At 39.0% G+C, this 15,350-nt stretch overlaps 1 protein-coding gene across 1 annotated transcript in view; it reads left to right on the top strand.

Moving 5' to 3' along the window:
* Positions 1–4,014: 4,014 nt before the first annotated feature.
* pitpnc1a (phosphatidylinositol transfer protein cytoplasmic 1a) overlaps positions 4,015–15,350 on the top strand; it is a 40,390-nt gene continuing 29,054 nt past the window's right edge. Inside the window, exon 1 of the mRNA XM_034142362.1 lies at positions 4,015–4,515. Coding sequence (XP_033998253.1) covers positions 4,468–4,515 — 48 coding nt within the window. The 5' untranslated portion in view covers positions 4,015–4,467. The remainder of the gene's footprint in view (positions 4,516–15,350) is intronic.

Consider the following 15,350-nt stretch of genomic DNA (forward strand, 5'->3'; position numbering starts at 1 on the left):
CCATGCACTTCTGATAACAGCATTATTCATGTTTTCTCCCCAAAAAACAGCACACCATTTATTGTTCTGTAGAGCCACAATGCAGGCACTCATGGTGCTTAACCCCTGGTTCATACATGACATGATAAAACACTGTTGTTCGGTCTGATGGTGGAACTGTATTTTCCTGTTGTGGAAAGTTTAATGTGGATCAAAAAATATATTATTTGGGTCCTTTAACTGTGTGTTAGGGTGGTTGGTCAGGATTACCAGTGTCATGTTTTCCCTGAGGGAGCAGAATAATTTAAAAGCAGAATATAAAACAAAAACATTCCCCACCAAGCAATAGCAGGACCAAATACATTGTAGTTTTAAATGGGTACTAAAAAATCCTTGATACCGCACAGTGTATTTCTGATAAGCAGCGGTTCCATGTTGAATTTGGATATAATCATCCCCTGCTATAACAGAAAGAAAGTCCCTGTTAACACAAAAGAGCAATAAAAAACATCCACCCGTGACCCCCTGCCAGGCTATTCACCTGGATGTAATGCAACCATTAAGCTGGACTGTTACGCCCATCTAACATCGGTGTTTGCTTCCCCAGAGCGACGACTCCAATAAACCCATTATTAATTTCAGCGACAGCCCAACCCCCACGTTGGTACAAGCGGAGAAACAGGCCAAGTAATGATGTTAAGCGGCAAGAGGCGAGGAAGCCATGTCCCTTAGCAACAGTTTCCCGTCTCTTCCGACGCTGTGATGCTGTCTGGGATAAACAGATTCTGGTGTGTATGTTTGTTTGAGAAGATGTGTCTGTATAGCTATATGACGTGTCATCACTTTGGCAACTCACAAAGCTTAGCATCATGTCTTCTGGATACTCAAAAAGTCATCATATAAGGTGTTATTGATGTTTATAGGACACTACTCCATTTCAGAAACGTAACATTTGTAATCTGTTACGATCATACGAGCACTTCTCTAATTGTCTTTAAAAGTAAGATACTTTTTTCAAACGCTAAGTATAAAGCAATATGAATGCTTAACTGATAAAAAATGATAACCACTTGTAAAATGTAATAAAGCTTGCATGGTATAAGATGTCATGCATTGTAAAACTATTAACAGAGTTTAACAAAGCTTTAAGAATGCATTATATGAATAAAATATAAATATAAAGTAATAAGTATCTACTGGAGCCAAACTAATAAAACATATATAACAATGTAACATATTTCATTATTAGACAGTCGGTTGGTTTTAAGCATCTTAGCACAGTTTTGACTCCTGCCATTAGCTACTGTGCTGCATGTGCAAAAGGTGTTTCAGTGTGTGCATGATTTCAATAATGGTGGCCGTTTGAATCACGAAACATACATCATGATCTTCATATTTGTGGGTGTGTGCATCAGATGTTTAAGTACTGTACACATCTATACACTCAATCAAATATTATTCTTGGTCTGTGCTGCCTCTGTAGCAACAGCTTTGTATTTACAGACACAAAGCCATGTGGGTGTTTTGCACCCTCTTGAGTTAAAACATAAGAACTGTTGTTTTCTTCCTTAATTCCAGCACAGGGGGAAGTGTTACTTATCCCAGCAGCCACAACACTGACATCTTCAATTATGACATCTCTTATTTCATGAGAAATAACCTTGCATACTACAGCTGGTATGAAAACCAAACTGCCAGAGTCATATAGGTAACAATCTTAAGAGAATATATCCTTAAATGTCTTATTTTTGAGTATGTGGGCTTATCATCTATTACTGTGAATCACAATATTAATTGAATTATTGTTTTACTTTAAGTCATTTCACACACAACTTTATGAAGGTATAACCTATAGCCTTTATACCATTATACCATCTAAAATGTTGCCATATAGTGGAGCCTACAAACCGACTCTGTTCAGGTTCAGGTTCTTTATTTACCCGTAGAATTAGTTTACAGATAAAAAGACAAGGGATCCATCCTGACACACTCTAAAAACAAACACAGACAACAGACACATCTCTAATAAAAGAACTAATAAAAGTACAAGTACACCCTGCTCCGTCAAATCTCAAAATATTAAAAATGTTTTTACTGTTGTTGGTAAATCATGCTGTAAAGTAAAGTATGCCCATAGACCTTTTGTTGATCAGAACCATGTAAAAGCACAGCATGAAACATACAGTAAGAGACACATAGCCTACTGAACACCCTTGTAAAAACTCAAATGAATAATGACTGTACCGTGCAACCACTTGTCCAAGGACTGGAATGCCTTATCCTATTTTCGACAAACATAGGGGGTCAAATATATACAATTGCTCCGTTAACTCCTGATAAGTGTTACATTAAACATCATTTATGTCAGACACGTACTTGTCTTCGTTGCAACAATGAAAGGAAGATCTCTAGCGCTATCTGCAGTTTAAATAGAGCACTGCATGCCAAACCATGTTCCAGTTGTGTTAAATAATGCTCCAGAACTAACAAAAGACAAGATAGAGGTTTAAATATATGATGTCGTAATGTGTGTATTACAGTTTGTGTCTCATAAATTGAACAAAGTATTAGCAGACAGACAGGAACGATTTAACCATAGAAATCAAATGTATGTCCCCTCCCAAGATTGCCAGGTAAAAGTTTTCTGCAACTACAGTTACCGAGAACACGTCAGAAGAGACTACGTATGAAGACTAAAAGAAACAAACAATATGCACCTGAAGAAAGATGGATGAAGAAGAAAAAAAACATTGTGGTAACTTTGTGTCATCTAACTCTTAACTTAGCTCGTTAGCACAACTGCAAGTAGTTTTGACTGCTATCTAGAATTATCATGACCTGACAGTTTATAATGTTAAAACAGATCAGTGTTATGCCATTAACATGAAAAGCTTTTGGGTTGATAGTTCATCATCCTCCACGAGGACACTTCAAATATTTTTCATTCATCAGAAGGCTTCCTCCTGGAGGGTTTGACCTCTGACCTCTGGAAAAACACCAGAAATCCAATACAAGTGTTGGGTTAGTAAAGAGTGAAAATATATTTAATTATGGATTTCAGTAGCCAGGGAACATTTCACAATCCGGGAACCTAATAATTGTACTATGACTCAAACCTTTAAAGCTTTATGGAACAATTTGTTAACACAAACAAAACCATTTACAGTAGGTAAATGTATAAACTCTTTATAAAGGTGACTTTTTAGAACTCAAGCAACAAACTTTTAATTCTGGCTGGATTTCAGAACCAAGGCCAGCTCCAGTTCAGAACCAAGGTCAGCTCTACAACCAGGATGGTCCCAGGCCAGAACCAGACGCTGTGTGCTGTCCCAGAACCAAGAACTGAATAAGACTTTAAATAGACCCTCTGTGTTATATGTTTTATGATAGACCGTCTATAGAAAATGGGGGACAAACTCTATCATTCTCATAAGCTTAATAAAAGGGTTTTGTTTTGATTTTATTGATAAAAACAACAACAACAAAATAATCGAAAAACTCAGAATTATAATTATAAAACATAAATACAATGCTGCATGCTGCTGCCACATTTCACATTTAGTTACTTCAACAGATGTTTTGGGAGATACATACAAATGCAACATAAGAATGGATATAATCTTTTCACTAATCGGTTTTAACATTCGTTTAATTTGCAAATTGAAATCCACAAGCTAATCCCCTGCTCTGCAATTCATGGCAAAAGCTATATTTATAAGGGGCACACTTGTGATAAACAAGCCACAAACACATGGAGAACTTCCCATAGTTTACAAAATAAAATATGATTGAATATTTTACGCAGACGCCACTATTGAAAAACTCCACAAAAACATACCAACTAACGGGCTGTTATACACTTTCACTATTATTTGTATTAATAGTAATACAGTAGATCAGTGATTTTATCTGTTCTGTTATAGTGACGCTTTTACTCTGAAATCCTAGTGTTTCCTGTACAATGCTGTCTCTCTGGCTCACTTGACGCAGGTATACACCACACGGAGCTGTCAGGAAAGGCAGGAGACACGCTGGTACATGTGGTCAACAACTCTGAAGTGATCTCGGTTAAACCAGCAGTGCTGAATGTCTGCAGAGCCAGGGAGCATTGAAAACCTGAATCTTTGTCCAGGACGCGATCAGCTACAAGAAGCATCTTGAATCAGCGGTTGTTGCTCGAAGCGACTTATTTTTTGGGTTGTGATTTCTTTACACTTTCCACACTGCAGACGTTATCCAGATGTTTGAGTAGTTTTAAAGTGGCAACTGATGGCAGGGTTATTCTAGCCCCCTAAAGATCTCATTGTACTTTGAGACTCACCTAGACAAAGCGGAGCAGTTTCAGGAGCTGCGGAGGGATTTTGTGAATTTGTGAAACTCAGTTTCAATTGATTTCAATTAAATAACTGACTTGCCAATATCGCCCAAGACTGAATCCCGACACCCGTACATCTTCCTCTGTGTTGACATCACCTTTGTGCAGGGACTATGCTGATGAAGGAGTACCGCATCTGCATGCCTCTTACAGTGGAGGAGGTAGGTGAAGTTCTCTTGGCTTTCCTAATGTTATTAACCTGCTTTTTCTTCTAACTGTCATCATACATGTGGTAAATAGACACAGAGGTGCAGATCAGCACGTTTGGTTTGATTCATAGTGGAACAGATTATTGCAAAGTTGTCTGTCATGCGATTTTCATCTTGCACCAAAGTGCACGTTGAGCTCTACAACCGAGGTGCGGTCAGACAGCCTCCGCCGGGGGGAGCTGCTGCTGTCTCTCCTTCAGTTCAGGAGAAGTGTCCAGGGGCGGTTCTGGGGGGGAGGACAACGGTGGCCAGTGCCCCTGTAACAATGAGCTTATGGCCCCCTTCTAAAGAAGAGTTTATAATGATAATACAATTGTAGGTAGCGTTGTGCTGTAAGTAGCCGACGTTAAGTTGAATGCATTTTGTTTTTCAAATGTAATTGAATAACATTTGAACTACTGAAACAAATTATGTTGCTTTTTTTTGTGATTATATACAAAACTAAAAATGTTAAAACACCGGCTTTTGTCTCTTTTGTCCCGTATTAAATGTGCCCCTCTCATAAAAAAGCTGGCCCCAGCATGGCCCCCCAAGTAAAATTGTTACTAGATCCGACACTGGTCATGTCTTTTAAGAGCTTGTGTACAGCAGCAGTTATGTGTTATGATTTGTAGTGAAGGACAAATGCCTCTCTTTTACTTTGAGTGTTTGAGTTGTATGCTTGGTGATTGGTTGTTAAAATGAATGTATTTGGACACACTTTGTTATGTGTATTCACAACCAACACTGCATATTTAGTTTGTTAGTATTATGTACTCCTTTGTCTGGTTCCTTGTACATGTTTTTAATGCAGGAATTGAGGCGTGTCTTTAATTGTGTCTCAGAGCTGAATGACAGAAATGCAAATGAAATACAGTTTTCTTATATCGTTTGAAGACATATTGATGCAGTGTTTGTGTTAAAGTGAAAAAAAGGGATGAGGGAGAGAAGCATCTGGTGGCTGAAGCTGCCCTCAGGTCACAGTGACACAGAAAACAGCCTCACGATTATTATAGCTGCTGTGTTTGGACAGTTCAAGATGCAAATAAGATGCAATACTTCCTTTACATTCAGCTCTCAGCTTAGTTGGTCTGTATATATTTGATTCTTAATTTCTTCTTGTTTTAGTGTTAAGCTTTCTTTGTGTTTTACGTCTGCACCAACCAACAGATGTTCCAGCTGAAGGGTTTTATTGAAATTCACTGTCATAAAGGTTTTACACACCATTTAACCCAGTCTATGACGTGTCATGAGCTGCAACTTAAAGGGACTCAATGCATTTGTTATCATAGTGGTTCATAGAGTTCCATAGGTACATTATATTTGATTCAGCGGTGCTGTTTGTGAAGATACAATCCATCACTGCAGTCGAGCCATGCCCCTTCTTTGTTGTGTTCTTAGGTCAAATCTGTATTTTTACTTTAGAAAGCGGACTTGAACAGCCTCTCCTGAAGTTAAGTGATCCTTATCTTGCTCTGTCGTCCTGCTTTGTTTCTGTGAGTTTTATGTTTGTAATTACCAGGACGCTGCTTCATCACATCGTGTCCTAGGGCTGATTGATTATTCTCCTTGGCTTCACTCCAGTAGTGATTGAAGACACTGTTGTCCTTTTTGGCCAGCTAAAGGCTATCACAGCTGTGGTTTTAATAATAATGATGCCATCCAACCTAATCTTTTATTCTGTCATTAAAATGACAATTCAACTTTTTTTTTATCGATTTATTTTTGCATCCTGCAAGTAGATACCCGCTCACAACAAGACACATGTGTGTGTGTGTGTGAGAGAGACAGATATGATCTCAGGAGTGTTTAAATAAATATTACATTTTAATTAACGCAGGACCAACCAAGGACATTTAAAAGGGGTCTTTATCTGTAATATAGTTGCTGTCATCTGGACAGGCGCAGATTGCTCATTCTACTGCTATGTGTTCCTGTGAAAATAAGATGCATGATAAAACAAATCTTAATTTCACAGTCAGTATACCAGACATCATGATAAGGAATGATTCATTTAGTGCTTTTGGTGTCCCAGTTAAATGATATGTATTGCTCACTCGACACATCATTACAGTCACGAATCAGAGTCTCTTCAGCAAGAGGTAAAAAAAGGTCCTTTTCAGATAAATATCAGTCTGTCGGAGAAGTGTACAGCTTTGTTGAACAAGGATATGACAAGTCTTCTTAGGAATTGTATCACCAATATAATTATTCAGGCTTCTTCAGGACGCCATTAAGTTCAAGCACTGCTGAGAAAACAAATTTGAGACGCTGTCATGATGATCTTATAAGTGCTAGTCAAGTGACTATTACACTAAAACAAAAAAATAGCTGTAGTAGAAATGCAAAAATGGAATGTCAACGTTATGAATTAAGCTTCAAACTATTCTGTAAAGCCAAACATTTAACCATACACTGTTGTTATTGTTTTAGTTAAACAGGCATATGATGCTGTTTGATGATGACATTCATTGAACCCTCACTTTAGAGTGTGTTTAGTGTACTGTAGGGATATGTACTAGTGAAAAAAGACACACTCTATCACAAAACATTGTGAATCTGATATTAGGAAATGTATCATGTTTAAAGAACACACTCCGTTATGCATACTATCTGAGTAAAACAATACTATTTCTACAATAAGAACAATGGGATCTGGATTTCAACAATCACACTTCCTGTTACATCCAACACAAACATACTGTCTGCCACACATTTGTCCATGTTTTCTATTGACTAAAAAGTTATAAAATGTACGGTATCACACAACATAAATATTGCATAGTGTTTTGTTATTTTGTTACACTCGTTTAGTGTGTACCTGTGTGTATTGGAATGCTTCCTGGAGTTACATTGCATAGCAAACCCATCAATTTGAATAATATACAGTCTGGATATTAAAGCATGTTTTGCTCAGAGCTACATATTCTTTAGTCAGGCGTCTCTGTTGTACAGTTTGAACATTGTGTCCAAGTTCCCACATCAGTTTGAACATTAGAAAAACCTTGGATCAAAACATTTCATTCTCTTTCATAGGATAACAAAGCCAAGGGGACGTATCTGTCACAGTGTCAACGTAGCATACAAACCCAAATACTGACATCCTTTGTGGTCATGTCAGTCAAATGCTACAGAAAGAATACAAACAGTCCATCACTCCATCAAAACATGTCACTTCTCATAATGTATTTTCTCAGCCATTTCTAGTTGAAAGGTCTTTGTCAGTTGTGTTAATCCTAAAAAATAAATCTAATTATATAGGGACTTCTTTGAAAAAATCACTGAAGGGATGTACAAGCTTTCTTTTAGTTTTAGATGTTCTCCTGCAGCATGACAGACAGACTCTTGTTCTGATTAAGGTGAAAGCAGCCAGTCAGTGTAAGGTCAGTCTCCAGGGGTTTCCATATCTGCCTGCATACTGAGACGTCTAGGATCTTGTGTACGTCCCCAGAGAGGAGACCCTGTGCTCTGAGTAACTAGAAGAGTGTTTCTTTGTTCCCCGAAGAGCTCGTTGCGCAGTCAGACTGTGACTTGGCTCGCGCACACGCACACCAGATGGAAAGGAGCACGCTCACTAAGATTATCTGCCAGACGCAGAGAGATGTGCCAGGGAGAGAGAGTTTGTTGAGAGCTTGATTGATGGACTGTGGTAATTGTCTGAGTCTGCCTACAGCATGATTTCGCCTTTTGAATTGATTTGCGGGCCGATGACTCGCTATCACGGCAGTTTCAGGATTTGACATTCACACGTGACAATAAAATTGATACCCACGTGCTATAACATAGCTTAGCTTTACAGAAAACCTGGGAACAGGGGACAACAGTTAACCGTGTCTGCTCAACGGTAATAAAACCTGCCTACCAGCACATATAGCTCACTAATAAACGCGCTATATCGGGAGCTGTAACTTCCTAGAGTTTCTACCGGTTGCCTGGCAACTGCTCCCACCTCATACTCACACATCAGTAGGCTACACCTCATTAAACATTAAATTGTCTTTTTTTAACATGTTGTTTTTCTCACTGATTTAACAAACAAAATAAAACATTTTAATTGGTGAGAATTAGACATGCTGGTAGGTAGATTTGGTCACCTTTTGACAGAGCCACATTTGCTGTTTCCCCATTTCCTGTTTAAGCTAACCTAGCTAGCCACTGCTTGCTCCGGCTACATATTTAATATAAAGACATACAAATGGTAGTGATCTTTTCAACCTACTCCCAGCAAGAAAACCTATAAGAATGAAGATCCTTTTAAATCTTAGATGAACAAATTGTTTTAAACACAACTTCTGGTTTGGCCCTATAGCCCTTTTTGTGCTGTTACCTATATAGTTAATACGTGTTCACTATTTTAGTTGTTTATATTTTATTTTGAAGTTATTTCTATATGCCTCAAAGCCAGTACACTACAACTCGTTGACGATATATTACTATGCAAGACTTTTTTTCTGATTACATCTTCAGTGCCCCATAAAACAAGTCTTGCATGAAGCTTAGAAGATTTATTTGTGCATTCAATTTCAGAATGCACTGAGCAGAGCTTTTACTGCCTCATCAATTACCATGCAGTTTCCTCTGCAATTAATTAACCATTCACTGCTTAAAGAATAGAGAGTGTATTCTCTGCACCTGAGCAGAGTTACTATCACCTTTTTCTTGATTGGCTCCTGAGTAATGAGCTTTGGAGAATGAGAAGAGGGAACAGGAACATCATCAGTGCTTAGTTGAAAGACAGGGGAGGTGTCTGCTTGCCATCAGCGCTTAATAAGGCAGTACATAGGCCTTTCTTCCTCATTAAAAGGGAGCTTACAGGCAGTGCTAGGGTTTAAGCTACTTATCACATTGGCCTTAGAACTTCATTAAAAACCTTTGACGAGTAAAGAGCCCTTCTGACATAACCGCTCCATGATGTGATCCATGATGAAGCTGTAGGCCTATAGCTGTTTGAATACAGTTTTATCATAATACAATATTATGTAAATTCTCTGAACAATAATTTGATATCACAATGTCTGTTTTTGATTCCTTTTAGGGGCTGCAATTGTTCTGTGTCGAGATCCTAATGCTTATTTAATACATATGAGTTACACTTACATGAACTCACAAACTTAAAGTAAACTTAAATGAAAGATAATGTATTATTTTTTAATGAAAAATAAGAAGAGACCTCCTGTTGTTGTAGGTCTGGTGGGGGGTCAGAACTAGTGAGCAGCTTGTCACTAAAATAAGAATAGCTGGTCCACCGTAAAGGTCAGCCTACCATCACTGAGCTGAGTTTTCCAGTCACATGTTGTACTAGTGGCTTTCTGTGTTAGACAATTTATTCTATGTGGCTGTGTGACACTTCACCCTTGGTTGTTACTGATAGTGATCGGTCAGTTTTGTTATTTATCTGTAGGTTATTGTGGCAATTAACTGAAAAAACATGTGGCAACAAGGTTACTTACTCACATTGACAAGCAAGAATAATTGACCCTACTACAATGGCTTCGTAGCCATATTAAAGATCGTATAGAGAGACCATAGGTTCAAGAGTTTTCTATTTATAGTAGAGAGCTAAGGACTAAAAACTAAGAGCAGTTGTGCAGGAACAGTTGGTCAGGCGACTGAAGGTTGTGGGAACCTGCGAGTCGACAGATGAAATAGAAGAAGGAGAGTCAACCATTATACAGGCTTAAACATTAAAACATGTCATTTGTCCAAGTACGACTTAAAGCATCCATTAGTATTGAAGGGAACACAGTAGCTCAAGGGAGGAATAGCAGTCAAACACAGGGATGCATTTGGTAGAGCCAAAAAACAAACAAGTGTAATGACTGGCTCACACACAAGCAAAGCAAGTCAATGAAAGGGTTTAGAAACAAATTGAGCTGCCTCAAACACTCACCGAGGGTACAGTGCAAACCTAAGAGTGTCACGCCTCGGGGATGATTATTGACAAATTATCCAATCAGTAGTACCAATAATGTTAGAATTTGGTGAATGATCCCTTTTAGTTGGCGTTCTCACAAGACAATAAGGTGCTGAGGAAAGTTACATCGAGCTTGGGATCTTTTTTATCTAATGAAAATGAAAGCCTTAAGGATAGTAATACAAATGGCGGACTCACAAGCTGTTGGTCAGAGGACCGGACAATAACATTTATGATTTAAAGCAAATAATGAAATATTCAAAAGGGACAGGGGATCACCAATGAGATCAACCAAGTGAAAGAAGCAATGAAAAGAACATAAACTGATGCATGTTTGTTGGGGGAAACTACAATGGAAAGAGAATATGCTTTTCATATAACGCAATATATGTTAATAATGTATTGCAGAAACAGCATGCATGAATCTATGATACATTCACACATTCACTTGTTAATGACCCTACATCTCTTTTCCCGCCAGTGATTCTTCCTACATCCCGCACTATAGTACTGCTCGACATCTGTTGTGCCCTTTTACTGCTGCCACTAGCTGTGCTCCACACACTGCAGCACTGAGCTTCAAACAGTGGTCCTGTGGGGTTAGGGAGAGCAGTTACACCTTTTAATGGTCCCATACACACACACACACACACACACACACACACACACACACACACACACACACGCACACGCACACACACGAATAAAAAAGCAGCCTCATAGATGCATTATTTATTTTTGCTGTATCTAGTAGAATAGATACTTAATCTATTCTACTAGACACTACAAATACAGAATATTTGAAGGTTAAGGTTACAGGACCTTCATAGTCACGGTTAGAGTAATAAACACTTGGCCAACGTTCTGGAAAAGTCTGTTAACCCAACATTGACTGTCAGTTTAGAACAGGAACTGAACAGCTTTCTCCTGTGTTCAATCCAATAGTTTGTTGATCACCATCCATCGACCTTAACTTCCTTAAAAATCCTTTTTATAATTGAAATATTGTTCTTTCCTATCCTACTGATCAGTCCAACTGGATTCTGCTAGATGTTTGGGTCCTAATACTCTTGTGTTGCAGATGGGTGATGGGTCCACATCTTCATCATCATCATTTACCTAATCAGAACAGGAAGCTCTTTATTATCGCCTGTCCATTTCTCCCTGTACCCCACCACCTCTCTTCCTTTTTGCCTAAACCCTACTTACTGTCAACATCCTGTCTAAACAAGGAGAAACAATGGCTACTGAGAATAGAAGCTGTGCTGACACATTGTGAATGTGTCAGTAGAGTTATGGGACAGGTGGTACGAGAGACGCAGCATGAGAAGGGGACCAGCTGGACATGCCGCACCATAATGTGATCAAAACATATCATTGTGCATACTTATTGGTTATGGACTGTATATGTGATCAGACAGATTATATGATAATCGGGAGTGACATATATCAGTTACTTTGATAAAGAAATTGAACTGATTCCCCCAAAGGTGGTTGGTAAATAACATTCATATTCAATCTCATACTGTTCCTTTAATCTTGTGTTAACATTATAAACAAATCCCACAGGTTTAAATTTAGTAAACAGTAATTATGCATCAAATACAACAAGTGCTTCTGTAGTACTGGTAAGTAATAGGAAAATAACTTATTCTTCAAGGAACTGAAAAACTGGTTTTAATCTTGTTATTGTCCCCAATATGGCTTAAAGGGGACCTATCATGCAAAATGCACTTTTGTACGTCTTTTATACATGAATATGTGTCCCCGGTGTTCCAGGGAACTCACCAAGTGTCAGAAAACACAACCCTCTCTATTTTCCTCCATACCCAAATCTCTAAAAAAGGGGCTGCAACGGATCTGATAAAAACTGATCCAGATTTGAACACTGTCCTGACGTCAGGACAGTGGCACTACGGCTATTGGGCCAACTCCACCAATCAGGAGGAGACAGCCACGGCCATTGCCGTTCGAAAGCGCTGGAGACGCTGTAGTACATATGCCAGGCCAGTAGATGGTGCTGTTCTCACAGAATCAGCCCTTGCAAAAACAGAGTTAACATTTTTCAAATTGAGCGAAGTGAGGCATGGCTAAAATGCATGATCTGTTTGGTATTTTGAAAAAAAAAAAGTATAAATATGCCTTATATAGGTATGGTCCTACACTATATTATTCAAATATAGCATGATAGGTCCACTTTAAACCATCTTGTGTTTGTTATGAATTCACCAGGGTGAAATTGATGTCTTGAGTTCTTGTAGTCTGCTTTCCCCAATCTGTTCAAGAACAAATGCAAATGCATCTGAAAGACATCTGTTTATGTTCATTTACTCAGAGAGTCATAAGTCCAGGTTCAGCTTCACACTTTGCAAGCTCTAAAAAGGTTTCAATTTGAAATCTCTCCCATCCTTTGAATGAACACAGATGCAGTCACAAATTAGTGTTGCACTCTTTAATTCTGTTTGGGGGTGGGGAACATTTGTGTGTGCCACCAATAGAAATGTTTCCGTTAGCAACTTCAAGCAAGGGCTTCAACCGATTCAGTCGATGAGCCGCATAATATCCGTCTGCTCCTGTGAAAGGGCTTCGCTTTCAAAGTGTAATTAGGAGATGTTCCCTCCAACTCCAGTGGCAAAGACCCAATTATCTAACAACCTGGTCTTCACCAAGATGCAATTACATTAACATATGAATTTCTCTGCCATGAACCTTCTCACAAGGGGCTGTAAATATACTGTGTCAAAGCCACAGCATGTCAAAGGGCTGCCTCACAGTTTACCAGCCGTGTTCTTGGTACTTTGTGAAGCCTGCAGAGATGCAGCATATCGGGAGTTTGATGAATTGATCATGACACACACCCACGATCATGTACTGTATGTCCATACCCTTCCACAGTATGTGGAAGTGTGATGCATGTATTCACAGATACGCAGTCTACAAGCCAGAATCACAGGTACAAGTGTCCCTTGTTGCTATAGGAACATCAGCAGCTCCCAACTGATTAGAACGCTCTTTGGCTTCTCGTGTGTGTGTGTGTGTGTGTGTGTGTGTGTGTGTGTGTGTGTGTGTGTGGTGTGTGTGTGTGTGTGTGTGTGTGTGTGTGTGTGTGTGTGTGTGTGTGTGTGTGTGTGTGTGTGTGTGTGTGTGTGTTGTGTGTGTGTGTGTGTGTGTGTGTGTGTGTGTGTGTGTGTGTGTGTGTGTATGTGTAATGACCCATGATAGACCTGAAAATCTGGTGCACAGCTGTTGAATATAGGGCAGTGACGGCAAAAGTTGTGTGCCTCAACATTACAAAGGAACGTCTTCTCACACACTCTTGGATCATATGCATTAATGCAGCCTCTCTGAATTTGAACATCCAGATATAGGATAGACAGGTACAGATACCATCATAAATACATTCCCAGAAACATGTTCTCTCTTTTAAGCAGCTTCAAGTAATTCTCGAGTATCTATAAAAAAACATAAGGACAACATTTCCATCAAGTGGACCTGCCCCTCTGTAATCAGTGCAATCATCATCTTTGATTTAACTGATTAACTCAAGCATTTGTTCCTTACAACACAAATTCAAAGCCATTAAAACCCTCTTATCTTTTGGAATAAAGTTCCAATTCTTCACAAAGTTTCTGTCAGAGTTATTTTTCTTCCTGTGTATTTGTTACTGCGTAGTTTCTCTGACTCAACAGCCCAGGCAGTTAGATGGTGCCATGGATGCAGGTGGCCAGCAGCATGGGTCCTCTTCTCCCTCCCTCTAGCGTCTGTTGCTTTTGTCAGCAGACCCCAGTGATTTGGAGATTCTCGCTGTTCTCCACACTGTGTTCTAATTGCAGTAATGTGAATTTTTCCTAAGGCTGATTTCAGCTCTACTCTTCTTTTTTTTATTCCCCTAATCGCAAAATGATCTTTGCCTTAATGTTCTTGTCACTGTAAACAAACCAAAGACCTTCTGTCCAAAATCATTTTGTGTAGCGTAGTACACACTGCACATGCATTCACACAAAGACGCTTAGTATTCACAAGCACATGTACATACACATTTTATGTTGGCTATTGTAGGAACAGAGGTCATGGCCAGGCTCTCATAGTAAAATATAATTGGCTGACTGCCTGTAAATATCATGTGAGTGAGAACCTTCTGCAGCTGTTGTGACGTAAGCCTAACATTTACATGTATGTCTACATCTCCCATGGTTCTTTAGTTCACTTCTATAGTTTTCTTTGTGCGGGTAGACTTTGTGAATATTAATTCCAAAATCAGAAAATACAGAGACTTGATTTGTCCTGCTAGGAGAAAGACCGTTTCTTGGCCATGTGCTGTAACCTTTTTTTTAATTCAGCGTGACAAGTGTGTGCTTAGCCGTTGAAACATATCATTAGAAGTACTGCATCCTTTTATTTAAAGTACCCTCCATACCGACTCAAAGTGAAACAAGGGCAAAGTGACCTGTAGAAGTATGATTAAGTCATTTACATTCATTTCACTGTAACTGGTTTCCACTGCTTTATTTCTGTGGGTTCCCTCTTTCATGGCCCTTTTATTTGACAGACACTCCCGAGTGAGAGTCACCGCACCTACATTAGATGCCGTGGGTTCACACTTTGTTCTCGTGCCACTGGCTGGCCTCTGTTTGTCTGCTTGTAGACCGAAGGAGCAGTGAGGTCCTGACACTCTGCCGAGGCTGTGCCTGTGTGGTGATTCATCCACAAAAACACCTCACAATAAAGGTCTTGACCTCGTCCTTGGAAATGTTATAAGAAACATGGACTGAACATTTTCTTCTAAACCTTAGTGGAAAAAAGTATATTTGTACAGATTACAACAGAGAGAAACATTTTGAAAAATATCATAGCATCATATTTTCATGACACAAACACACATTCGTACACTTTG

Source organism: Trematomus bernacchii, unplaced genomic scaffold (assembly GCF_902827165.1).
Source record: "Trematomus bernacchii unplaced genomic scaffold, fTreBer1.1, whole genome shotgun sequence".
Classification (NCBI taxonomy): domain Eukaryota; kingdom Metazoa; phylum Chordata; class Actinopteri; order Perciformes; family Nototheniidae; genus Trematomus; species Trematomus bernacchii.